We start from the raw sequence: 26834 nt of genomic DNA, 5'->3' as shown, positions 1-26834 counted from the left end.
TTCTAGGAGTTATGTCTGTTTGTCTGTGACAAAGCTCTGAAAAGGAATTGTCTTTTTATGTTGATTCAGTGGATGTTCTTACAGGTCATTTCGTTTGCAGATGTAATCCTGGTGTATGAAACCTTTTTTCAGGACACGCTGGCTCATTCGGGACAGAAGTCGTACAAGTATGAAATCTGTGAAAAATGCTTAAGGCTTTTGACTTTAGGACCCACTCGAACGAACGTCCCTTGCTTACACAATTTTCTAAAGCTTTTCAACGAGAAGAATAATCTAACAACCCACATGCGAACTAATTCACTCGTCTGCAAGGTCTATCGAACGTAGTTTCATCAGGACTGGCCAAACACGTCCAGATTTACTGGACAGATCAGAAGTTCAACACCTGTACTGGCTGTATCAAAGTCTTCATGAATGTGGCCGATATGGGAGATCACGTAAAGCAGCACAATAATAACAAGTTAGATCTGCCAGAAAACGTTCACCAAATCGAATAACCTGAAAACCCACATGAAGACGCACATATTCCAGGATTCGTTTTAATATTTGAGTTCGCGTTCATTTCCAAACGAGGAAGAAGCCAGCCGTCACTCGTTGGTAAATTCATCACCGAAGCCGTTTAATTGTTCATACTACGGAAAACAAATTTACAGGTTACATTCACCGTTTGTGGCCACTATCTGGAGTTCAATTCGATGGCGTTTCGTGACCTTGTGTGGGATCTGGATCATAACCATGACTGCTCTGTGGATATTCCGCGTCGGTCCATACACTTTGCTATAGGATAGCCATTCCCCGATGGACTAAAAAATCAATATTCTTTGAAATGAATCCTGCTCCTGCTGGTTGATCAAGAACATTCACAGGATGTACTTTGCTCGTTTTTGTAGAGTAGTTATTTCACCCTTTCAAATGTTCAAATCGCTTCCAGTAGCTTTTCAAAATTTGCCTTGCCTTTGTCGTTCTTATCTCGAACCAACAGCTTCACCGAGGGAATGTCCTCCTCACCGCCCTCCTCGATCTTCTTCTTGCTGGTCAGGAATAAGATGGACTTTTCACACAACACCGTAATCGTATCGGTCAGCTCGTATCCTAGCAGCCAGGCCAAAACATTCCATCTGTCAGAAATACCGGGTTGCCAAATATACCATAATATTCGTATTCTACAAAAAAAAAAAACGCAGCTTGGTCTATGACCGGAACACACCTCCGGCACACTTGACACTGAGAAAAACGTTGATCCAAGATTGGTGTGCGGAGTGACCTACCCCTTGTAACATTACCTATATCTCGAAATCCTGATTATCTGCAAAGGTGCTATCTTCAGCAAAGTTTTTCTGAAGATCAAGGTCGTTCGGATGGTTTCCGTAACACAGTCCCCCCTATTCTGCGAGTCACGTGACTCTCTCTCACCGGTGAAGTGACAATAGTCACCTCGTGTGAGGTGACTCTCCATTTGATTTACATGGAGAGTCACCTCACACGAGGTAACAATTGTCACCTCACCGGTGACAGAGAGTCACGTGACTCGCAGAATAAGGGGGAGTAGCTGAATACTGATACTGAGCACGTAATCCTACGTAAAATCTACGATCGTGTTTTGGATAAAATCTCTTACTTTTTTCATTGAGTCGACACCCTGAGTATAGTAAAATACCAAAACTGTAGATTCACGTTATCAACTTTAAGCAGTAATCTTCATTTGTCTTTTTAAGGAATTTATTTTTCATTTCATCATTGAGTCAACGCTCTACCCAAGCTCAGAATTATCTCACTTGCTTATTATGCTTCAAAGTAGACGTAATAATTAATTAAAAAATTAATTTCCAGATTAACGTTTGGTATTTGAAGCATTACTATGTTTGATGTTTCTGCTGGATGTGACGGAAATGGACGAACGAATTAATTCTCTTCCTTAGCTTCTGGATTATGGATCCATCAGTGTGGCAGAAAACTCGCGACATCTGACGAACGATAAACAAAATCATAAAGAAATCGTTCCCGAAAATTCTGTACATCCCCAAGCAGCACTCATCCAACTTCAACGCCCATTCCCCGAGGCCTCATCCCCCTGCAAGACCTACAATGATGGTGTGGTTTAATTTTCCAGCAAACAACAGAACAAACTCGTGTAATAACAATAACAAAAACAATAAGCTCAAAAGGACGAAAAAATCAAAGCCCAATGAATGGTAATTCCATCGAGTATGTCGCGAGATGTGTGCTTTTTGCTCCGTTTCCGGTCGTCGTCGTCGTCGTCGTCGATGAAAATTCAAATGAAACACGCATCGTCGATTGCGTTATAGGTTATTGAATAGTCATTAGAACGTGACTTCACGGTGATGAGGATGATGATGAGGATGGGAAAGACCAAATGCAACTGGTTTTGCGAAATTGGATCGGATCTATTTCGCGTGATTGGACCAGCGAACGAGATTGGAAGATTTGGCTCATCTGATGACGCGGCCAATTAAGGTCAATCAGCATTCGCACGAAATTGATCCTATTACTGTTGTGAGATAACGTCTGAGATGAAATGAATCCCACCAAGAAATGACGTGCTATCAGGTGAGGGGTGATAAAGCTCTAACATCACGAAAAACACGGCATGCAGTAGTGTGTAAGAAGTATCACACGGGAGATGAATTTCAAAGCGAGTTTTTCTCCCTGTCATACCAACAACAACAAAGCATAGGTTACAATTTTAACAGAAACAGTCTTCTGCACATGCAGCCAGATGGTCTCCAGAGTTTTACCTTGATATCACTAAGGGTTGCATATTTGTGTTCACCCTTTACACACACCGAAAAAAAGAGTACCAGACAGACAAAATAAAGTAGAGAAATACGATATACAATCATACACACAGTAGTGGTGGTACACCCGGGAGGTGCGGGGGAATATTTCTGCCCAAAACAGACTAGTTCTGTTCCGACTCGGTTTCCATTCAAAAAAAAAAACGACTATCATAGAGATATTGATGGACGACACTCGTCTCGGAGAGCGGATGGAGACAAAATTCAATTACCTTGATTGCATCCTGGATCGATTTCACCTGGACAGCCACCACCGACAGGACCTCGACCGAGATTCGGTTGAATTCGTCGAAACAGCCCCAGGCCCCGGTCTGCGAGAGGCCCTTGTAGATGTTACCGCAGGATTTGTAGTCCATCTGCTCCGAGCAGTTGAACACGTACACCATGATGCCGAGCGCGCGACCCAAATCCTTGGTGGTTTCGGTTTTCCCCGTTCCGGCTGGACCCGCCGGTGCACCACCCATGATAAGATGCAATGACTGTAAAAGGCAACAAGGCATTAACATTCTGCTAGCGTTTACAACGGGAAACATATATCTACCGACCTGCGTCAGTGTGATGTAGCATCGATCCGTCAGGGGAGTGATAACCAGCCGAGGAGTGTTTCCGAGGTATTCATAGTCGTAGCGAAACTCAGCATCGCAAATGTTAGCGTAGCAATCGTCCAAATTCGTATCCCAGCGATGCCTGAGCTGGCTCTGCCACTGGAACGCTTGTCCAGTTTCCACTTTCTGCTGTATCATCTTGGCCACCACGTCTCGCGAATGGACGTCAATCGTACAGATGGTCATAATTTTCTGGCGATCTCCTTGACTCAACTCTCCGCAAAGCAAAACGATCAAAGCATTCAGTTGGACGATCTGTTTCTTTTGGTAGTCCTTGAGTGCATTTTCGTAACCTTCTTCAAGCCTGGCGAAGGCCACGTTCACCTCCGTAGTCCACCAGATTTGCGTCGCACAAAGTGCCGGTTGAGCAGGCCAATCAAACACCCACTGATCTCTGGGTTTCTCTTCGTAAGCATTGACGGACTGTTCGAACAGGTCATGAAGCGTGATCCGCATACTGTCCGTCACTCGATTCAACCAAATCTCGACCTTGCCGCTGCAGTCACAATTCTCCTTGAACGCTACATACTCTTCGTTCTCCTTGGAAATCATTCCCACTGCCATCTTCTTGGAAGTCTTTGAGAACACCAATTTCGCCAACGAATCGTACAGCTTGGTCAAGTGCTTCGCCACCAGTTCCGGTTGGTTACCGTTCGACAAGATGTCCAGCAAATCCGCTGACGAAACGAAGTAGAACCTCGGATAAGCCAATCGCTTCGTCTCCAGATAATCATTCAAAGCCTTCTCACAGAGTACCAACTCCGAAAGCAGCCCCTCCAACTTCTCATACAATCCCTCCCGATTGGTTGCCTTCACAATATTCGAATTCGCTGCAACTTCGGTCAACAATCGCTTAAACTCCTTGTCAATTCCATCGAACCGCTTGGAATCATCCGGCAGCTGGCTGCGAATATCCTCCGAGCCAATGAATATACTCTCCAGGTACATCCACTTCCGCTGCACCTCGAACCACGCCGTAATGACCTGATCCGCGTTGGACAGTGCCAGCTGCCACTTGGAAACTTCCGCCAGGAAGAAGGCAATATATTTCGATGACATCAGATTCTGCAATTGCACCTGGTTCTCCTCCAGCATTTCGATAACTTCCTCGGAAACTTTGAGCAACTTGAGCGCGGTTCGCTCGTGCACCTCGTCCTCGAACGCCAAATCCCGCCAGGCCACCTCCAGGTCCCGCAGGATCTTCTCCATGCCCATCTCCTTGACCGATTTGTCGACGATTGTTTTCACTTCCTCCTCGTAGTTGTGCAGGTTCAGCTCCAGCAGATCGGCCAGGGTCGTGGAGTCGTCCATCCGGAAACGGACCTACGAGAAAGTAATAAATCAGTTAAGCAAGTTCCATAATTTGTAATTCTATCCGGGGCGGAAAAACAATGTGCAAGTTCATGGGAAAACCAAAGGGCAAAGCCGGTCTGTCTGGCCGTGGCCAGTGCCGGCTTCATCTAACCTACTGCAGGCAGTGGTCGGATTGGTGTAATGTAGTTTTAAATTATGTGTAACTATTCTACCAGTGCCCAGTATTAAGTAGTGCGAGAAAGAGCAAGAAGGCACACAAACCAACATTTCCCGTCCATAAGTTTTCAACAGCTTAATTGCAGCGTGTGTGTGTGTGTACGTGTGTGGCGGCGGCGGTGGCGGCATTGTTGGGGAGGAAAAATAGAGAGAAGGAAAAATGCTTACAGTATGAACGTGTTTACAGTATGTAAAACTTTGCGTTGTGATGCAGCGGACGAATTTACTCAGCACTTCTGTTCGGCGGTGTGTGTGCTTCTTTTGTATACAGTGTACCTACTGTCAGTTGTGGGCAAATTGCCTTTGGGAGAACTCGGGAAAAATTAAATTCTAAATAGTTGAACGGTTCGAGGGATTCGGAAGAGGAAAGTAAACTAAAACAAAACTGTGGCAGAAGTTCAAACGATGGAAGTGCATGTATATTTTTGGAATCGACTCGAAACAACGGGGAGTAATTTATCTTTTTGGGAAGTTGGACGGAAGAAACGAGGTACATGGAGCGTGTATGATGAAGTTTTGGAATGTTTATGGTAATTCGTTTCTAATCGAAGAAATCACTCACATTACTTGCATTGATGACATCATTGGCGTAGCTAGAAGCTTTTACTTGAGGAGGCCTGTTTAGTTTTTTAATTAAATAATTAGAATTCTGATAATTTACCTGTAAAGTTCTGCTAGTTAAATAATCTTGAACTAGTTTCGTAATATAGAGTGGAAAATTAAACTTCTTCAATTTAGCAATCAAACTTTCATGCCAAACACTGTTGAATGTTTTTTCTATGCCTAGAAGAGCAACTCAAGTTGAGCAGCCTTTAGATTTGTTTGAATTAGATTGGTAACTCTTAAGAGTTGATTAGTAGTTGAAGACCTATAGCAAAATCCAAAGTGCTCATCTTCAAAAATGTAGTTTGTATTGATGTGAACCACATGTGGCTACAAAATGGTGAGTTGACATCCTGGAAGGAGCGGAATACCTAGCCCTGGTCCTCACAAGTTCCTACTTCACACCTCCTCGAGTCATATGATAACAAAAGACTACCAGCTGAAACATGGACACAGCTGGGTGGCGTAGCCTGGGCAATGTTGCCAGTCCGGCAATAGCAAAGTGAAGAGGTGCGACGCGAACACTGGCGCGGTAACCATAGTACGGTGATAGAGGAAATGCTTCACCAAACCTGAGCGTCTGCTCACCATGGAGGTGCGGCTCAAAACGGCGTCTGTTCTCCATGTTAGGAGCGGCTGATCACCGTCCTAGTGCCAGCGTGGGACTCTAAACAGAGCTGTGCACGATGGTCCCCCGGCGAGACAGGGGGTTGGGGCAGGCCCAAAAAGCCGCCCTGGAAAAAAAAACAAAGTTTCAAATACCGAAGAAAAAAATACGGATCAGAACAATCGGCACAGACCTACGCGACGAAATAAGGACTACGATTGGAAACTCGGAACATGGAATTGCAAATCGCTCGGCTTCCCGGGTTGCGATAGGTTAATCTATGACGAACTTCAACCACGCAACTTCAAAGTCGTAGCACTGCAGGAACTTTGCTGGACGGAACAAAAGGTATGGAAAAGCGGGCATCGAGCGGCTACTTTCTACCAGAGATGTGGCACCACCAACGAGCTGGGAACCGGCTTTGTAGTGCTGGGTAAGATGCGCCAACGCGTGATTGGTTGGCAGCCGATCAACGCGAGGATGTGCAAGTTGAGGATTAAGGGCCGTTTCTTCAACTACATCATCATCAACGTGCACTGCCCACACGAAGGGAGACCCGACGACGAGAAAGAAGCGTTCTATGCGCAGCTGGAGCAGGTGTACGACGGCTGTTCGCAACGGGACGTCAAAATCGTCATCGGCGACATGAACGCTCAGGTAGAACGGGAGGCAATGTATAGACCGACAATCGGGCCAAACAGCCTGCATGCCGTATCGAACGACAACGGCCAACGATGCGTGAACTTTGCAGCCTCCCGGGGTATGGTAGTTCGAAGTACCTTTTTCCCCCGCAAGGATATCCACAAAGCCACCTGGAGATCCTGACCAACACACAGAAAACCAAATCGATCACGTTCTAATCGACGGGAAATTCTTCTCCGACATTATCAACGTCTGCACGTACCGCAGTGCGAACATAGATTCGGACCACTACCTAGTTGCAGTATGCATGTGCTCAAAACTCTCGACGGTGCATAACACACGTCGAAGTCGAACGCCACGACCCAACATTGAGCAACTACGGGACACCGGAGTTGCCCAGGACTACGCGCAGCAGCTGGAAGTTGCACTACCCACGGAAGAGCAGTTTGGCGCAGCTTCTCTTGAAGATGGCTGGAGGGACATCCGGTCAGCCATAGGTAGTACTGCTGCAGCGGTACTAGGCACTGCAATCCCGGACCGAAGAAATGACTGGTTTGACGACGAATGCAAACTGTTAGTAGAGGAGAAGAATGCTGCAACACCGCACGAGATTGAATGTGGAGAGATACAGACAAGCGCGGAACAGACAAAACTCGGTTTTCCGAAGGAAGAAGCGTCAGCAGGAAGACCGAGATCGCGAGGCGATGGAAAATCTGTACCGCGTAAAGGACACACGGAAGTTCTACGAGAAGCTAAATAGTGTGCCGCAAGCCGATATGTGCAAGGACTTGGACGGTAACCTTCTCACGAACGAGTGTGAGGTGATTGAGAGGTGGAAGCAGTACTATGACGAGCACCTCAACGGTGATGCAGCAGAAAACGAAGGTGGCACGGCAACAGACCTTGGAGCACGCGCAGAAGACGACAGGCTACCGGCCCCTGATCTTCAAGAAGTTGAGGAGGAGATCGGTCGGCTGAAGAACAACAAAGCAACTGGTGTAGATCAACTACCAAGTGAGCTATTGAAATACGGTGGTGAAGCACTGGCTAGAGCGCTGCACTGGGTAATTGCCAAGATTTGGGAGGAGGAGATATTACCGGAGGAGTGGATGGAAGGTGTCGTATGCCCAATCTACAAAAAGGGCGACAAGTTGGATTGCTGAAACTACCGCGCGATCACACTGCTGAGCGCCGCCTACAAGGTATTTACTCTCCCAAATTCTATGCCTCCGTCTGTCACCATATGCAAGAGAGTTCGTGGGGCAATACCAGGCGGGATTCATGGGTGCCCGCGCTACCACGGACCAAATTTTCGCGATTCGGCAGGTTCTGCAGAAATGCCGCGAATACAACGTGCCCACACATCATTTGTTCATCGATTTCAAATCCGCATACGACACAATCGATCGAGATCAGCTATGGCAGATTATGCACGAGTACGGATTTACGGATAAACTGATGCGATTGGTCAAGGCGACGATGGATCGAGTGATGTGCGTTGTTCGAGTATCGGGGACACTCTCGAGTCCCTTTGAATCTCGAAGGGGGTTACGGCAGGGTGATGGACTTTCGTGTCTGCTGTTCAACATCGCGTTAGAAGGTGTGATCAGAAGAGCTGGGATAGACACGAGTGGAACGATATTCAGGAAGTCCATCCAGCTCCTTGGTTTCGCCGATGACATTGATATTATGGCACGGAACTTTGAGATGATGGCGGAAACGTACATCAGACTGAAGACTGAAGCTAGACGGATTGGACTTGCCATCAACGCATCAAAGACAAAATATATGAAAGCAAGAGGTTCTAGGGAAGACAATGTTAGCCTCCCACCCCGAGTTCAGATAGACGGTGACGAAATCGAGGTGGTCGATGAGTTCGTGTATTTGGGCTCACTGGTGACCGCCGAAAATGATACCAGCAGAGAAATTCAAAGACGCATTATGGCAGGGAATCGTGCCTACTTTGGACTCCGGAGGACGCTCCGGTCGAATAAAATTCGCCGCCGCACGAAGTTGACTGTCTACAAGACGCTGATTAGAACGGTGGTCCTTTAAGGCCACGAGACCTGGACTATGCTCGTGGAGAACCAACGCGCCCTTGGTGTTTTCGAACGGAAGGTGTTGCGTACCATCTACGGTGGAGTGCAGATGGATGACGGAACGTGGAGGAGGCGAATGAACCACGAATTGCACCAGCTGCTGGGAGAACCATCCATCGTCCACATTGCAAAAATTGGGCGACTACGGTGGGCTGGGCACGTCGTAAGAATGCCGCACGACGACCCAGTGAAAATGGTTCTAGAAAGCGACCCAACAGGAACAAGAAGAAGAGGCGCGCAGCGGGCAAGGTGGATCGACCAAGTAGAAGATGACCTGCGGACCCTTCGCAGACTACGAGGCTGGCGAACTGTGGCCATGGATCGAGTAGAGTGGAGACGACTTCTTCGGACAGCAGAGGACAACAAGGCCTTAGCCTGATTGGTAAGGTAAGGTATGATGTGAACCATCATTCTATTCAAAATTATCTTTGCAAAAAAGTTTACTTATTGATGTTCTACAAAATTCCCTGAATTTTCCAAAACTCCCTGCACTAATTATTGACTTAAAGTTTTACGCAGCTCCTCAAAATGCTACAAAATTCACAAAACTTCTACAAAGTTTGCTGCCCATCTTTGTTGGTCGTTGATTTTCCGCGAAGTTCCACGTTCAAAATTTGTTGAACTTGTGCGTAATTCCCTGAACTATTCCAAGTCCATTTATGGTTTAAAAAATTGCCCTGCAATAGTATTAAAAGTCTCCGAACAATAATGAGGTTCCCTTAACTTATACGAAGATCCCCAAACGATTATTTCTTATTAAAAAGTTCTATGAGGTTCCCAGGATTTCTACAAAGTATCCTACAATATTCCCTGAACTTGAGAAATCCTTGAAGTTTTACGAAGTTCCCTGAAGTTAAAAAACTACAATGGACAGCCCTATGGGGTTGTACGCAATGGTGACGTAGGACTACGTGATCTTGATATATAATAAATTTTATTTGTTTTATAATAGCAAATAAAAAGGTTATCTTGCATTTAATTCCACTTAATTAATTTTGGTATCCATGACAGATAAGTATTTCAACTACAATGTGCAGTCAGTGTCATTCCCACTAAAGACTTATCAAAACCTTAAGGGGGTTACCCTTTAAGTACTCATCGCCTAGGTAAAAATGTCACGATCACAGGAATAAAAATGAAACTACAACGTGTAGAGTTGGAACCTACCAAACTAATAATAACCCAAGATTTAAGTAAAGGAGAAAAATCAATTCAAATCTCTAATAAGGAACGTTAACTGCAGCAGGAGCTTGTGGTTTGTGTAGGAATAGGCATTTGAGCGGGGTTCTCTCACCAACAAACCGACATGAATGACCTTACAGATTACCATGACATTTCCGGAGTGATTTGAGATTTGAGCGTAACTGCATTTGTAAACAAACACGTCAATCGCCGATTTATCGTGAATAAAAGCGCAATCTCGGAAACTAATAACACTATCACATAGAGGAATGATTTCTCTATCATTGGGTATAGTATGTTTACGAGATTGAGCTTTTTTTCGCGAGAAATTGGCGATTGACGTGTTTGTTTACAAAAGCAATTATGCCCAAAAACTTAAAATCACTCCGGATTTCTGATCAAATCACAAAACTGACATCTGGCGCCGTGTTCGCGAAAAATATGTATCCTAGCCACGAGCACGTGTACAAAATGTATGAGTTAGTTCGTGTCTAATCCATCGCGGACAAATTATTTTTATCTAGATAAAAGAATTCTATGGTTTTGACAGATGGGATTACTGCCTTTTTTCAATCGGCCGTTATGGATTATCGATCAAGAGTTAAGTTTAAGTTTCATGTCGGTTTGTCGGTGGTTCTCTCTGTTTATACTCTTTAGTATGACATAGATGGCCCACAGCGACTCACGAAGAGCTACTGATTCCGATCAATAGCGGTGCGGCTTCTTCCTACTTCTATGGATGCTCATGTAGGCTGCAGCTCTCTGCTTGCAGGCAGCCTTTCGTTGTGTGCTGGAGAACACCACTGCTCACCACGTGGTGATTGAATGAGCACCGTTTGGTGAGACCGGATGAAAATCAACTTTGAAATCTGTGTTAGAAAAATCGGTTTCGCAGGCAATCGATGATAATTTCAATTATCATAGCAACAGTTGCACATTCGTTCAATTTTCAGCAGTGCCTTAAATTAAACAGATGCGTAGAAATATTTCTGATCGATTGGTGATAAAATTATGGAAATTGGTAAATGGGAAGGTGAGTTGCTAACGTTTAAAATCTTTCATAATTTTGTTACATGTTCGATTTTTGGCTTTCACAAAGAGTACCCCCACATAGAAATCACAGACGTAGTTCTACGTCAAAAATACTGAGCCCTTGACTAATTTGCAGAGCCTGAATACGTCTTATTAGGCTATCGATTAAATATCGATATAATATAATTTCTTAAAAAAGTGTGGTCCAATTTTAAAAGTCGTTGTTAAAAAGTAGCCTCGAACCTGCGTGACGACATACCGTTGTACATAAAAAACACCCTAAATTATAAGAGGGTTTGGGCCTTGATAATTCTGGAGGGGGTCCAGCTACGCCAATGAATGAACATCCAATGAAAGTTTAATTCGTTCCACCTCACGCTCAGTCGGCAACTCACCTTGGTGGCATGCATCAGCTCGATCCAGTGCCGCTCCCGGATGGCCGGATTCTGCAGCTCCGTGATGGCCCGCAGCGACGTGAGCAGATTCTTCAACACCGCCTCCACGTTCAGATACGGGTTCCACGAGCGCATCTCCTTATCGAGCTGCCGGATCTGTTTGCCGTAGTTCTTGCACTCGAGTTCCATCGCTTCGACGTCGATCTTCTTCCACGGTGTCTTCTTCCAATCGTCCACGCAAGACTCCACCGCATAGACAAAATCCCAGATCTGCTTGACCATTCGGATCTCCTTCCGACACTGCCGGAGCTTGTTATCATCCGGAGGATTGAGCTCGAACAGTGCTGCCGAGTCGCACAGATTCTTCATCTGCGTCTCCATGATGTTCAGCTCCAGGTTGACCTGATTGCACATCTGGTACACATTTTTGCAGGGAACCTTGAAGAAGGCCAGCTTCTTGAAACCCTCCCTGTATAACTTGGAGCGGATGTCGAACAGCGTGATTCGTTTCTTGATCAGATCAACCTGGTAGGTCTGCGCCGGAGCAATCTTCTCGCGCACTTTCGAAGCCGTCTTCTTGATGTGTAACCATCGTTCCGGCAGTTCGGCGAATTGTTTGTAGACGATCTCGTCAAACTCTACGTTGTAACCCTTGAGGAGATCGACGGTCGCTTTCAGAGGTTCGAACATGTTGTCGTACATGTTTTCCCGCTCTTTCAGCTTGTTCAATGCAGATAGGATTTTCAACAGTGTGGGGAAGTCTTCTTCAGCGGCCTCGAGGACGAATATCTCGTCGCATTCGTTGGCGAATTCTTGCAGCTCTGCCAGACTGACGACGACCTTGTCAATTAGGTTCTTTTTGTAGAGGTTGGACCACTTGCATATTTCGGACAGCAGTGCCGTTTTGAAGTGGCGAAGATCGATGGACAGCCAGACATCGAAGCTGACGGAGATGTTCATGGTGGCGAAGACTTTATCGTACAGGTCGTAATAGCTATCGATTTGTGTCTTGAACTGATCCAGGGTGGGAGCGACTTCTCGGAGCGGTGTATCGGCCGACAGCAGCATCTCCATTTCATCGGCTGTCAGAGGTCGTCCGTATTTGAGGAACTGCTCCAAAACGCTGTGCTTATCATCCAACCAGAGATAATTGTAATCATCGAACCGTTGGGTGTACTCTTCGCCCTCCCGAATCGTTTGGATCACACGATTTATGATGGAATCCTTCATCTGTTCGATTTCGTGTTGGTTCTCCAAATGATCAAGATAGGTAGTCTCCGTTACTTCGCCATTTTCATCGGTTCGCTCGCTCTCCGGCGGTTGAGCTACCCTAGGAATGGTACTCATGCAGTAGATATCAGTCATCAGACCTTCAACCAATGCCAGGAATCCATTCGGATCAAAAGCATCCAACGTAGGTACGAAGCACGTTTTCGGCGGTATCAACTGATATTTAATTTCAAACAGCGGAGCATCATGGCTTAAGCGATTCTCCATCTCAAACTTAATGTACTTCACGCTGGTGTAAATTGATTCCATGATTTCCTTGGATACTATCGAATCTATGTACTCCTGATACGGCCGGTATAGAGCCAACTGGGAAGTGGTCCGATCCAGCTCGGAGTGCTCTAAGGAAGAAATTTCCTCCAGCGTATCGGTCTGCGAAGCTTCGCCTTCTTCGTCGACTTTTTCTTGGGACGGTTCTTGCTGAACCACAACTGACTCGTACGTTCCTTTCGTTTTGACTGACATCTCGGAGATCTTGACCTCGGATTCTACGAAGAAGTCAAAGTAGTAACGGAAGTTTTGTTCCATCGCTACGTCGATGACCTTTTTGGTGTCGAAGCAATCTTGGAGCCGTCGCTGTATTTTACCGGGACGATCTTCAATGTCTAGCAATAGATCCTTGCTGCCATCTTTACGCTGATACAGTGGCATCCGACCCCAACTTCTAATGCTGGCGAGAATTTTCTTAATGTTGTTCTGAGCCTTCAGAACCCGTGAATGGAGATTCTTCAGCTTTTCGTAGAAGTCTTCAATGAAGGCCGGATCGTAATTCACCCAATCAATGCTTCCCGAGCAGGCTTGTTCAACGATTTGGTCGATCTCGGCAATTTCCTTATAGATCAGCTCCCTCTCGCATGCTACGCAATTTTCCAAGATCTCGTTGTACCATTCGACAATTCGCATCAGCTTCATACGGGCTTGCTGTAATGATCAAACTTAATTTATTTCCTTTATTCGAGAATATCCACGTTGACACTATACCCAGAGGTTTTCTTCGAGTTCGGAAAACTGAACCGCTTTTTCCGGAATGTCGAACAGACCCATCCGTTTCATGTAGCGAATCTCCAGCAGGATCATCACCAGCACGTGGTTGAAGTTCATCTCCAGCAACTGGTTGTCCTTCCGAATAAGCAGAGCCTTGTTCATATGAGTGGTGATCTTTTTGGAGACTCCCGAGCTCCATTCCTTGAACAATTTGACTTCGAACGTCTCCAACAATTTCATCATCTCCTTGTAGTTGTTCATCACGATATCGGCGTCTTCGTCTTGAAACAGTCTGTGGGCATTGGAGGAAATGAATCTCGGAAAACTATACTAAAGTTCGCAGTACTTACGGAAACTCCACCATAGTTAGGTCGTTGATAGGTTTCGTGATGCGGTCGCGCAGCTTATGAACCCAAAGTATCGCTCCGGACACCGGTGGAAACCCTGTATCGATGGGAATTCCCTCCAGTCCGTGTTTCTCGTACGCTTCGCAACCGTCATCAAAGATTCGTTTCACAATGTTTAAGTCGTTGTTGTAGAGATGCACTATGTTGGCTATCTTCCGATGAATGTCCGGCAAAATCAGTGGCCTATTCAACAGCGTTCCAGCAATCGTAACCAACTTTATCAGCTGGTCAACGTTGAAACACTCATCGAACGCCAGGACAAACTGCGCAGCCAACTTCCTTTCCAGAACATCAGCCCTCTCTTGGTACCTGGTCCGATCCCGTTCGAAACTACTTTCGCTTGGATCCGGATCCAGCGGGTCGTACTGGATCACTCCCCAGCGAAGATACAGCTTGTTGAAGTCGTCAAAGACGTCCTGAATCTTCCGGCTGATCGCCCTGCCACGAAGCCCTCCTATTTCCACCTTCTCCAATTTTCGGAACTCCGTTGCGGTGAAAAAGATCTGCTTGACCTGATCCAGACGGGTTAGGAACAGATCCAAACGATCGAAGATCGTCTGAAGCCGGAACGTCCAGTAGCTTGGTTGGGTGCTCGGTTGACGGAAGTTCTCCAGTCGAGAACGGAAATCGTGGAAATGTTCCCTAAGGCAAAGATTGAAGCATGTCAATCAAAATAACCCACAGGTGCACCGAACTATTTTGACATACTTGTAGCAAACCAGAATATCAATGACGTTACCGATCTTCAACAGACACTCATCCGGTTCCCCTTGGAACAACGACCCTGGATCCAGACACTTGGACGCCTCGGCGATCATCATGTTGCTGATCATCTTGAACAGTACCATCATCCGGGCATTGCTTCCGTAGTAGAACGAATTGGCCCACATCAGACAGACGCAGTGCAACATCGGTGCAATCAGGTCCAAGGAATCGGTGAACTCGGTGCTCTCAAAGGTCTCAAAGTGTTTCCTCTGTCGGATCAAAAGCTTCCAATTATTAATGGAAATGCCTTAAAAAATATCTTACCAAAGGTTTCAAGTACAGCGTAATGTCGTCAGCTTCGTGCACAGCCTGGACCACGCTCTGGAAGGTACTCTTAAACGACGAATAGTACACGGAATCGATTCCTTCCAAGATGACCCCGATCTGGCGCACTCGGGGTTCCAGCAGTTGCGAGTAGATGTTCCTCAGATTGTCCCGTCGAGACTCCCAGAAGGTTATCTCCTCTAGCGGTGAAGGATTATGGCCATCCTTGAAGACAGTGGACGAGTCCTCCTTGAGAACGTCATTGATCTGGTATGCCCACTTGATGACGATGCCCTCCAGGGAGTTCTTCATCTTCAGTGAGCAGCCATCCAAGTTGCTTAAATTACAATCGAAGGAAGAAAAATATGTTACATTCACAGTAATCGATGCCAATTTGGTCATGAAAAGAACGCTCTCGGAAACACTTACCCTTCGGCAACCTGCTGCCCGACGCTCTCCACCTCTCCGATCGAAATGGGCATGGGCAAAAGTGTTTGATTAATGATGTTACCCTTCACCTGCGAGCAATAAAAATTATTAGTGGCTTCAATCGGGAGAAATTAGCATGTGAACAGCTGCCAGAAAATAGTTCGTGTGGAGGCCGTTCCGTTGCTGCTGTGTTATTTTTACGACTATGTCAGAGTCGCAGCCCCCTGCATCTTCTCGGGCACTAAAATCGAGTAGATTGTTTAATGTCTGTTTCTCACGAATCGAGCTGGCGTTCGTCACAAACGATGATAGTTGGAAAATTTGCACCCGCATAGAGCTTTCCCACACTATGCGGGTGTTCTTCTTTTCCCCGGACCACCCAACGAATCCCGGAATTCCCCCCCAATACCTCCGTAATGATGTTCCTCAGGTCCTGAAAGTGGCTGTCGACGTCCTTCTTGATTACATCCGGCCAGCCTTCCTGATTCCGCGGGTTGCTGATAATCGGGTAGAAAATCTCGTCCACTATCACGGCAAGGTCATCGATCGGGTTCGCTGACAGGTCACCGTACATGATTTGCTGCGGATGGAAGGAAGCAAAGACCAGGAAGGTGGTGAATATAAATTGATGCCGGACATGAAATTATTTGTTCACATGTTGGAGTTGGTCATTTTTTTCGCGTTGGCAGTAGAGGGGTGGCACGTTTCAAGGTTAGCCACTTACTCAAGATTGATGATTTTCTTGGCCTTTGGCCACTGTCACTGCGTCACGGACCTGATGAGCTTTTGATTGCTATTTTGCTGGAGGTAATTTTCTTTAACTGATGCGAAAATTATTGAAGTGAGAATTCGCTTTGAATAATGGCTATTGCCATGATGGATGTGTTGATTTAATAAACGAAGATTGTGATCCTGTGGATCGCACGTGCTCTCACGCGCGGTGAATTCAGAGACTATTCCGATATTTCCCGTTAAATCAGTTAATGAACGTTAGGTCTGTTCCCGTAGTTGCTTTTTTGCTGTAAGAAAAACATATGCTGCAGCGTACCGGGAACATACTTTTTCTTTTCGCTGTACATAATCTTACAGAAAAGAAAGTATGGATACAGATATGTTATGATTAATGTGATGTGAATAGATCTTTCAATTGGGGTGCTAGTGCTTAGAGCAAAAACAGAAAAATTATATCTGTCTCCACGGTTTGCTGGAAACAGTCCAACAGTAGTGGATGTTTGATAAACTTTACAAAAATCATGTTCAATCATTATTAGTTTATCTAGAAATTGCCCTATATTATAGATCAATAGTTGTATAGGGGAAGTGTACTAGTTATAGCACTAGTGCTTCTCTAATTTTCCATACGGCCTAAAACCTGCATATTTGCAATTTGCATAAAAATCGAAATTTCTTCCACAGGAAGCTAGTTTTAAAGCTCATTGTATGCTTGAGTTAAAAATTTGGAAGAAGTGATCTTGAACCTGATTTAGGCCATATGGCCAATTAGGGGATTACTAGTGCCACATCTGGTACACTTCCGCTATAAAGTCGTACTTAATATAGATAGATTGCTAAGTTCTTCGTTGATGGTTGATCCAATATTCAAAGGGAGAATGATTCGAACCCGTCTGTCATATGCAGAATGCATACATTTTGTATATGTTAGACGAACTCCGGGTCGTTTTCGGTCAATTTGAATCAAGTGCAATTTAAATTCATAATGTTTGAATCCGTTCCATTGGACCACGATCATTGTTGGATTTGGTGAGTTTGTTCCAGTTGAAGAACGTTTTTTATGCATTTGTTATCAGTGTGCTTGATTTCTTGATTTTGTGATTGGCCTTTGGCTAATCAGAGTGTGTTATTGGGATTGGTGATGAAGGTTCTGGCCAGGAGATAGTGATCATTATATGTAAGTATAGTTATACATATCCGATTATCGTGCAGCTTTAGAATTAACAGCACAACATTTGTGACACTGATGTTACAAAACTGCCATTGGATCTGTTGATTTAAATTATTTAAGTTTATCAGAAGTCCGGAGTGATTTGAGATTTGGGCGTAATTGCTTTTGTAAACAAACACGTCAATTGCTGATTTATCTTGAATAAAAGCTCAATCTCACAAACAAACTATACCAAATGATAGAGGAATCATTCCTCTACCTCATAGTGTTAAAACTTTTCGAGATTGAGCTTTTATTCGTGAGAAATCGGTGATTGATGTGTTTGTTTACAAATGCAATTACGCCGAAATCTCAAATCACTCCGGAAGTTTCCAGTAACAACAACAACAACTTATTCAAGTTTATTTTCAGCCAGGGATCGACAAAAAACTCAGATAGTGCAAAAACACTGGTGCTGCTCTCAAATACTGGAGCGCGTCCCATATATTTGGAAGGAGAAAGAGATAATAGAAAGAGAGAGTGATTTCATACCTAGGAGAGAGAGAAGTTGTACCAACCGGTGAACACTCGTGTTTATTTCAGTTACCATAGAGACGTAATTTGTGATTTGCCCCGGTCCCTTTCAAATTGTATCATTATTTATGAACGGCCTTATATTTGAAATGACGTTTCACATTCATCTAGTGATGTCCAATTTTCATTCGAATAATCGTTTAATCGATTAACGAACCTAAAAGTAAACTATGTATAATCGGTTAGATCATGCCGATATAAGCATTAACATCTCCACAGGATCATCACCGATCGTTTCAAACATGTGCTGCACTCTCATTGGTGGAAAAATGGCAGCACATCGAACAAAAAATAATCGATTAGTTGTTAATCGAGTAATTAAAAACTTGGACACCTCTGATTTTGGTGTGATTGTTTTGATAAAAATGAGTGCAAATATCATCTCTTCCGAGGGGGCAGCAAAACCACAAAATTACCTTGAATACGGGGGGTCCTCATTGAATGAAAGGGACCGTGAAATAAGACACTAAAATAGAAAGTTTTTCTTCCGACAGTTTTATCTTAGTATTCATCTTTAGTTGTACTGCACACACAGATAAAAATTCTGAATTTTAATTGTCATGTAAACATTCATTCACGTAGACTTGTATTTCATTTCACGCAACCGAGCAACTTGCAAACAATGTTGTTTACAAATATGGGCTTTTGTATACAATATTTGCTACCTTGCATGAAATGTGTCAGAACATTACATGACATATCATGTAAACGTATATGATATGTGACGCTCCATTTATGTGCATCGTATTGAACAGAAATTTACACTACTTTTTCGAGCTGTGCACGTGGTACTTGCGTTCAGCACAATCGAGTAGTGCACAGTGTTATGACGGGAGTAGCACTTTTCAATCGGAAGAGACGTGGCTTAGATATTTACAGGAAGGACTGTAAAATTTTAGACTGGGTGCATAATATTTTGTCACTCAGTGCAGTTGCAGTGACTGTATGGTGTTCAATAGCGTAGAAAAATACAAATTTGTATGCTTTTCCTACCACAGTTTTTTTGTAAGTTCGATGTGTAATTTGCTATGTTTTCCATACAAATGCGTTTATCTCCTTAATTGAGGCCTAAATCGCGATTTGAAGGGTGTTGAGGAGCCACTTTGTGAGGTCGTCGCTGATATAAAGAGCTCGGTGGCCTAGTGGTGACCGATTTTGCTCAATGAGCTGAAAATTATGCGTTCAATCTCAAAATCCTTCAGTGTGAATCAGATTTATTCTTAATATTAGATTTTTTTTCCTTGATTTGTTTTCCGTCGATGATCTTGTTTTCCGTGCTGAGCACCAATGCTACCGACGCCAAGGAGGCAGCTCCCACACCTGGACCCTACCTATCGACCCATCAACTCATGAACCGGGGACCAACGGCTTTACTTCCCTTCCGAAGGAAGGCGTGTTCAGAGATGTTATGCCTCAGAACATCCTGGCGGCGCCGACTGGGATTGAACCGAGGCCTTTTGGGGTGAGAGGTAATCACGCTTACCCAAGTCCCCGGCAAGGTGACAGATAATCTTAGTTTCACGTATCCACTTGCAAATAGTAGATGTCGTCACACAACGTAAACAAAGGGGCTGCCCTTCACCGCCGCAACGGTATTTCTCTATGGGAAGGCAACTTTTTGTTTCACCATGTGTGGATGTCAAACAACAAGCAAGAATGCCATGTAAAAAGAGCGATGTATGATTTTCGTGGTGAAATGAAATAAATCCAAACAAATTGAAACAGATTGATGGAAGTTTTTCTTATATAATCAAATGGAAATAAAAACACATTGGATAATTCTATTATATTTTGCTCTTGAATATTATCAGTCTTGAGAATAATGTTTCTGAGCATATTTGTGCGATGAAGACTTGCAATAAAAAGCCGTATCAATAAAAAGCGTTTACTTCCCCATCTTGCTATTGAGAGGTGATAAAAAAAATACAAAATTGATTCTTATTCGCGGTGAGTAGCAGGTTTGCTGTGTGAACACTAATATTTCGTATATCCATTTAAACATGAAGAAATAAATAAAATAGATAAAAATAAGCGTCTCTCAACAAAAGATATTCAAAACGAGCTTCTAAAACGAATAAATTTATTTTCCTTTATTTAACGTCGTTCTCTGTTCCGCAATCTTTGTGCCAATCACCGACGGACATCGATTGCCATCCATTGACGGCAATCGAATGTGCAGGAAGGCAGCTTCCACACCTGCGTAGGACATGGGCCGGGACCAACGGCTTTACTTCCCTTCCGAAGGAAGACGTGACCAGAGATTTTTATGCCTCAGAAAAATCCCACCGACCTCGGCTGGGATTAAACCCAGACCCATCGGGGTGTTAGAAAGCAGTCACGCTTACCACTACACCACCGGCGCTGGCTGAATAAATTTCAGTGATTGTCTTTTGTTACATCCGTCCGTTTCATTAACATTGTTCCCCACCAACTTGAAGTTTCAAGAAACAGATGAGGCTATCTGTTTTTATGTTCAGTATTTTATTTACTTTATTTACATATCTGCATTCGCCCTATTCAGATAACACTTCTGAAATTTGTGAGTTTGACAGAACCACCAGCACCAAATTTTCAGAGTACAGTGGAAATGTACTGGACTTGTCATGTTGCCCCCGGGTTGCGCTTACCACTACACCACCGGCGTCGCTTTTTTATATGAGATAAAGCGTATCGAAATTCGGTTGGAGGAATGAGTAGGAAAGATGTGTGGATTGGAAATCTATAACAAATCCTTCCCAAGAGTAGCTGTTATCGTAGTAACAGCAAGTTGAACAGGAACTTGGTAATTATTGTTTGTTAAATAAGGAGCCCGGTGGTCTTGTGGTGACCGATTTTGCTTACTGAGCCGAAAATCATGGGATCAGTCCCAAACTCCTTCACATTATGAAGTTATACTTTACATCGGCTTTCTTTCATAATATGGTGTAAAGCGTAAAGAAATTCAGTTGAAGGGCCGGGTACACACTTAGATTTTTTCGCCGAGATGGGCACCACCGAGCAGGTCGGCATATTATTTTGCTGGATCTCAGTGATAAACTTTCCGAGATTCAGCTAACAAACGGGAATTTTGCCGAGATCTCAGCTAACAAACATATTTTTTGCTGAATTTCCAGCAAAATAAAATGCCGAGCTGCTCGATGGTGCCCATCTCGGCAAAAAATCTAAGTGTGTACGTAAATGATGTAATATTTGAGTTTTAGGAACGACGTGTGAATTGTAAATCCAAATCAAATCCCTCTCAAGAGCAGTTGCTGTCGTCGTTGGTGTGGTCGCCGCTGGGATAACAACAACTTGAACGGAAACTTGATCGTAATTGTTTTGTGAAATAAGGAGCTCGGTGGCCTAGTGGCGACCATTTTTTTTACTGAGCAGAAGACCGTGAGTTCAAAGCCACGCTCCTTCGCGCTGTTTAATTTGTTAGGACATCAATTCAGCATATCGTTTCCCAAAACGAATCCTGCTGCAATCCCAACCTTTTTATCTAACATTCTAGTGATTTATCGTGGAAGTGCAGAGGTGTTCTCGGTTTTCATTAAAGCGAGTATTCCGTCAACATATTCCTACCCATTCCTTTCTTGACCAGCATTCGGACGTGGGCGGCGCTGGTATTGCCTGGTTTTAGATCACCAGTATATACATATTGCGGATGATTGCTAGTCCCAATCAACATCTATTGGTTCTCTGTGTTATTGCAGCTGATCTGGCAATAACGGAGTTGCATCCACGTGCGCTCAATCATGCTTATGCTAAATTCATCCTTATAATTTTGGGTTTGATTGCCTTAGTTTGCATGAACTACTGGTATATCTTGGAGTACAATGAGCTTTGAAAACCTCAAAATGGCACGTCGGTAGCATTGGTGCTCAGCACGGAAAACAAGATCAACGGAAAAAAACAAAGGAAAAAAAAAGCACAAATCACTAAAAACAATAAATTATCAATCATTTTGTCAAGCTCCTGTATTCATTTTCCATTAGATGTCACTGCTCTTGTTGGTGGAAACTAGTCATAATCTGTTTTCCGTTAATTGTTCACAGAGGGCAGTGCAGTGCAAAACGGGTATATGCATTTAGATTAACTTTCGCAGTCATTCCTTTTTTACACATTCTGCATACAACATAGCTCACCCCTCACAGGATTTCCCGCCGATTTCTATGAATGGGGCGGGGCAATAAGTATATTTTGTGTAGAATATGTAGAAAAGAAGGGCAGTGTCAGTGTCGATTTGCTCTGGTTTTGACTGTTCGTTTGGCTCAAAACCAGTGAGTCCGCTCCTGTCTTATACTAGACCCTATAATAAAGCTAATGGGGATTGTATGGTCCTACACCTCAGGTGATTATAAGAAAATCATAGATCATAGGAGGTATGGGGAAGACGGGCAGTTAGATTTGGAGTGAGAACGTATATGGGTGCAAAAGACAGTGTGGGCTTGAAATAAAGTAATTGTGTAATATTAATGCTCCGCAGTTATTCTAATGAATACTGAATTCTACAAAGACACATTTTTATTTTTAAGAAATTTCTGAAGTGCAGCAAATATTCCATGAATATTAGAAACTTTCTAGGATGTTCTTAGATACCTTGCATTAGGGAATAAATTAGAACAATTCAAGCATAACTTTTCAAAAGGACGTATGTAACATTGGATAGGAAATTAGAAACATTGGATAGCAATGTATATATGAGATTATTAAATGCTAATTAAAAGTTAATGCTATTTTTTTAAATCTGTTTGTGCTATTAGTCAACTAAAGGGATTGCGTTTAAGAGAATTGAGAAAAATGTCGAGTTTTGCAAACACGGACAAGACTTCTGATAAAACAAAATCATACACCTTTTACTTTTGTACTACTCACATACACCCTGATTGATTCGTCGGTATCACACCTTGATTGTTATATACACCCTGCATGATTCGTCTATTGGCGTTGACGGCACCGTCGAAAAAATTTCTCTTTCAGCAAATATAGACAGTTTCTTATGAGAATTTTCGGTGGAGTGAAAGGATAGTACAAAGTCCGCCATGTTTCACGCACAGTCTGACGTTTGCTTATGGATTTTCTCATAGGAGTAAAGAGCTACAGAGTCGCCGTCAACGCCAATTTGACAGAAGAGTTTTCACATACGTCAAATCAGATACACCGGTTTTTGTTTTGCAGTGAAGATACGTCGGCAGCTCGAAAAGCATTGAGGAATTGTCGGTTGGTTGATTAATTTACATAACTACCCAGAGTTGCGAAATAATCGATGTTAAAAGCGGAGATGAGAGGGTCACTGCATTATCTGCTGTCAGATGTTAAACGTTTTGTGTTTTTCGTATTCAGAAAGCGCTGGTCAGATTGGTATGTGAAGTTCAATATTAAAGTCAAGATTAAAGTGCAATTTCATTAGAATACTTTTGAAATAATACACATCTTGCTCCCGGAAATACAAAAACAAACATACAAACTTGACGCATTTGCAGATTGATAGTGGTTGCTTTGTTTTTTCACATACGACGCTTCACTGTGAGCGTATCTGCAGTTTTTGTGTTATCATCAAATCTTAACAGTTAAGTCATGTTTACAATAAAAGGGGGTATCAACACCATTTTAAAAACAATGAAAGAACGTCACATTGGGCGTTTATTAAATATATTTTCCATAATGTATTTCAATTTCAAACCTTGTTTTTCATTAACTCGTAGGAAAAGCATGTATTCGGTTAGATGCAAAATATAGATTTGTTTATTTTTGTGACTTACGTCTTTTTGAAAAGTTATGCTTGAATTGCGCAAAATTGCTGCAATTAATAAAATACGATTAACTTTCTCTTACTAGATCTCTGCCGCGATGGAAATCCTGGCTACTTATTCCACTTTTCCCAAGGAAATTTCCGAAATTTACCTCCCTAACTCGATGATCGCATCAATGTCTGTAGTAGTATAAATCCATTGTATGTGTTTGCCTTATGATTGGTGTCTTATATTCATATCCATTAGTACCAATAGTATCTCTTCCATTTATAATGTGCAATAAATCAATGTCACTTCATAAATGCTTCGGCAAGGCCACATTCACTAATCGCATCAAAACATATCGTAAATATTTACGTAAATACACGTGGCAACACCCACGTGCTTCATATGTTTTGTGAATGAAATAAATCATAACAACTAAATCGTTCCCTTCCCCAGTCTTAATAGCTAAACAAAGACCAGCACTTCATTCAATAACAAATCGTTGCCATTGGATGGTTTTCGTTTATAGATATCAAACTTTCCCCTTTTTTTAACATCCACAAAATGCTCAACCCTACACGCCGTGTCCGAAGTGGTGGATTATTCAACTTTCATGTAGATCCGATTTTTCTGCACCAAATGTTAGTTTGGGTGCCTAACATCCCTAAAGCGGTTGTTTTAAAAATATTCTTCCGTATGGGAAGATTTTAGCTCTTCAGATCTATAACCTACTATTTGTATAAAAAATTAAGATAAAATTGAATAATTTTGACCGAAATGATATTTTATTTGAATAATTTTCCCCGACATGATATTTTAAAATGAACCGATTTAGGAATGTAAGGCCCCAAACTAATTTTTGGCGAAGAAAACCCCGATCTACATGAAAGTTGATTAATCCGCCACTTCGGACACAGCGTGTCCTAATGCACGGTTAGTTCAGTGTCAACCAAACGATTTTAAAATTAAATCTCAATTTCAATCTTACCTCCCGGATACAATCGATGTCCAGCACCGTTTCCTTGATCTTGATGAAAAAGCATCGCTTCCCTTTGCCGGCCGTCGGGAAGTAGTGCGTCGGGATCAACGCCCCGGCATTGCTCAGTGTAACGATGAGCCGCCGGACGTTGGCCCGCTTGACCCACTCCATGACGATCACTTTCAGTTCTTCGTTTCCCATTAGCTTCTGCCATTTCTCATCCTTCAACCGCATCGTCTTTAGCACGTAGCTCCCCACGAACGCCGCACAAGGATCTTCCTTTTCTTCCTTCTTCTTCTTCTCTTCGGCCATGCTGTTTGTCGGAATCCAAATCTGCGTCGAACGATCAGCAGCACCGAACACTTGTCAAATTCAAACAGAGATGCAAATCAGATTCGCGAGAAACCAATCGAACGTCACACGTCTAGTCACGGCCAACTGCGTCGATGGAATGAACTCTACCTTGGATGGAAACTTCCGCAAAAGGGAACAGACTAATTTCCCCTACGAAAGCAGCCCCTCCCCACTCCCACCCTTTTTGCTGCCCTACCGTGCAATCGATCATACAATATATGAGACTAATACATTACCAGCCGAACACCCCCGGGAGCCAGCCGCGAACGATTTCGAATGAGTTGGAAAAATGCAAAACTTTCTCACTTCAGACCCAATCGCTACCGGGGGTGGTAGGAGTGCACCCGAAACGGAAATGCCACCCTCATTCTCCTCCACCGTCTAGATCATACGGACGGCATTTCGGCGGGGTTGGTTGGCAAGCAAATAAAGGCACAGCGCATGGAAGTAATTTATTTTTACACACATCACTGTACTCTTGTTGTTAATTCGCGTTTCATTGAAGGTTTGTTGTTAGCCGGAAGAGCGCCAATTTCACCCATCCTTTGAACGCGGCAAGTTAGGGGAAAGTGTTAGGGCTGCACTCTTCGTCCGGTAGTTAGTAGGAAAGTTTCAGGGTTTATTGGCGGGAGTTCCGCAACCTGGTGAGTTACCAACTGCGCTACCAGAAGGGTACTTCCTACCGAACAAGTCGTTCACTCCCTCCTGTTGGAGGAAACAAAACCCGAACAATCAACAAACTAAAACTATGAAAGTTACTCAAAAGTGTTGCGGTGAGTGAGTGAAGGATAATTTTTGTTCGTTGTTGTTTATTAGGTGGGAATTGTTTTTTATTTATTTCGTATGCGAAGGGAAACTTGTGGCTGAAGTTGCCCGCGGGTAGTGCGCAAATTTGTTCTGGAACTTCTGTGTGAAGTTGTGCAGTTTTCACTTATGATTTTTTGTAAATGAAATTATGCACTGGTTAAAGTGCTATACTACTAAATGCTATTACTGGTCGCAGTGGTCTTATGTCCCGAACAGAGGAAATAAAAAGAAGGAAAAATTCTGCTGGAAAAGTTCTCGCAAATTCTTTTAATCTACCGGATTTAAACTGCATTCTAGAATAATGTTTTTTTTTGCAAGTTCTTGAAGCTAAGGAGTAGGTACCTAGATTCTTTTTTGAAAGTTCAGCATACGAAATGTTTATTCCAGGAGCTCATTTTTAAGGCAGAATTCTCAAATCTTTTTTGTAAATAGTTTAAGATTTTTTTTAAATGTAACGACCACTCACTATAGTTAGACAACTGTCGGTAGACTGTGGGTTATCATCGCAGTTCGACTTGATCAAGTTTAATAACCTCTAATTGTACTTAACCTGCCATTGTATGAAGGGCGAAAAACGGTTTGGGTGAATGCGTGGCCAACATCGCCCACATGCCTCCACGGGATAAATGAGAATCTCCTTACAACAACAGGATCATACAGCCGTCCAAAAAACAGGCCATCCAACAGCAGGATGCCCCAATGAGTGGAGAGAAGAGCCCACCCTCTTATCACGAAATGTTAAAGACAGGGAGTTGACATTTCCACTCTCCCCCTCCATTTCGCTTCAATCTGCGGCTTTGGTGGGGAGAGTATCCATCATATAATGTTTTATATAATAATGGAATGAAAGT

At 43.4% G+C, this 26834-nt stretch overlaps 1 protein-coding gene across 2 annotated transcripts in view; it reads right to left on the bottom strand.

Moving 5' to 3' along the window:
• The window catches only part of LOC135698879 (dynein beta chain, ciliary-like), a 42519-nt gene extending 17368 nt beyond the window's left edge, over nt 1-25151 (bottom strand). The window contains exons 1-11 of one of the 2 annotated variants that reach the window (XM_065219023.1): nt 24832-25151; nt 16057-16227; nt 15648-15736; nt 15219-15555; nt 14898-15163; nt 14133-14831; nt 13780-14074; nt 11512-13719; nt 4997-5026; nt 3362-4744; nt 3029-3295 (exon numbers count right to left, since the gene is read on the bottom strand). In XM_065219023.1, the coding sequence (XP_065075095.1) occupies nt 3029-3295; nt 3362-4744; nt 4997-5026; nt 11512-13719; nt 13780-14074; nt 14133-14831; nt 14898-15163; nt 15219-15555; nt 15648-15736; nt 16057-16227; nt 24832-25134 (6048 nt within the window). In that variant the 5' untranslated portion in view covers nt 25135-25151. The remainder of the gene's footprint in view (nt 1-3028; nt 3296-3361; nt 4745-4996; nt 5027-11511; nt 13720-13779; nt 14075-14132; nt 14832-14897; nt 15164-15218; nt 15556-15647; nt 15737-16056; nt 16228-24831) is intronic. The other variant, XM_065219024.1, reaches the window with a different exon arrangement.
• Nucleotides 25152-26834: the final 1683 nt, after the last annotated feature.

This window comes from Ochlerotatus camptorhynchus, unplaced genomic scaffold (genome assembly GCF_037179485.1).
Source record: "Ochlerotatus camptorhynchus isolate MF236.1 unplaced genomic scaffold, CSIRO-AGI_Acam_v1.1 ptg000097l, whole genome shotgun sequence".
Taxonomy (NCBI): domain Eukaryota; kingdom Metazoa; phylum Arthropoda; class Insecta; order Diptera; family Culicidae; genus Ochlerotatus; species Ochlerotatus camptorhynchus.
The sequence above is the reverse complement of the archived record's forward strand: the minus strand, read 5'-3'. Positions and strand labels throughout refer to the sequence as shown.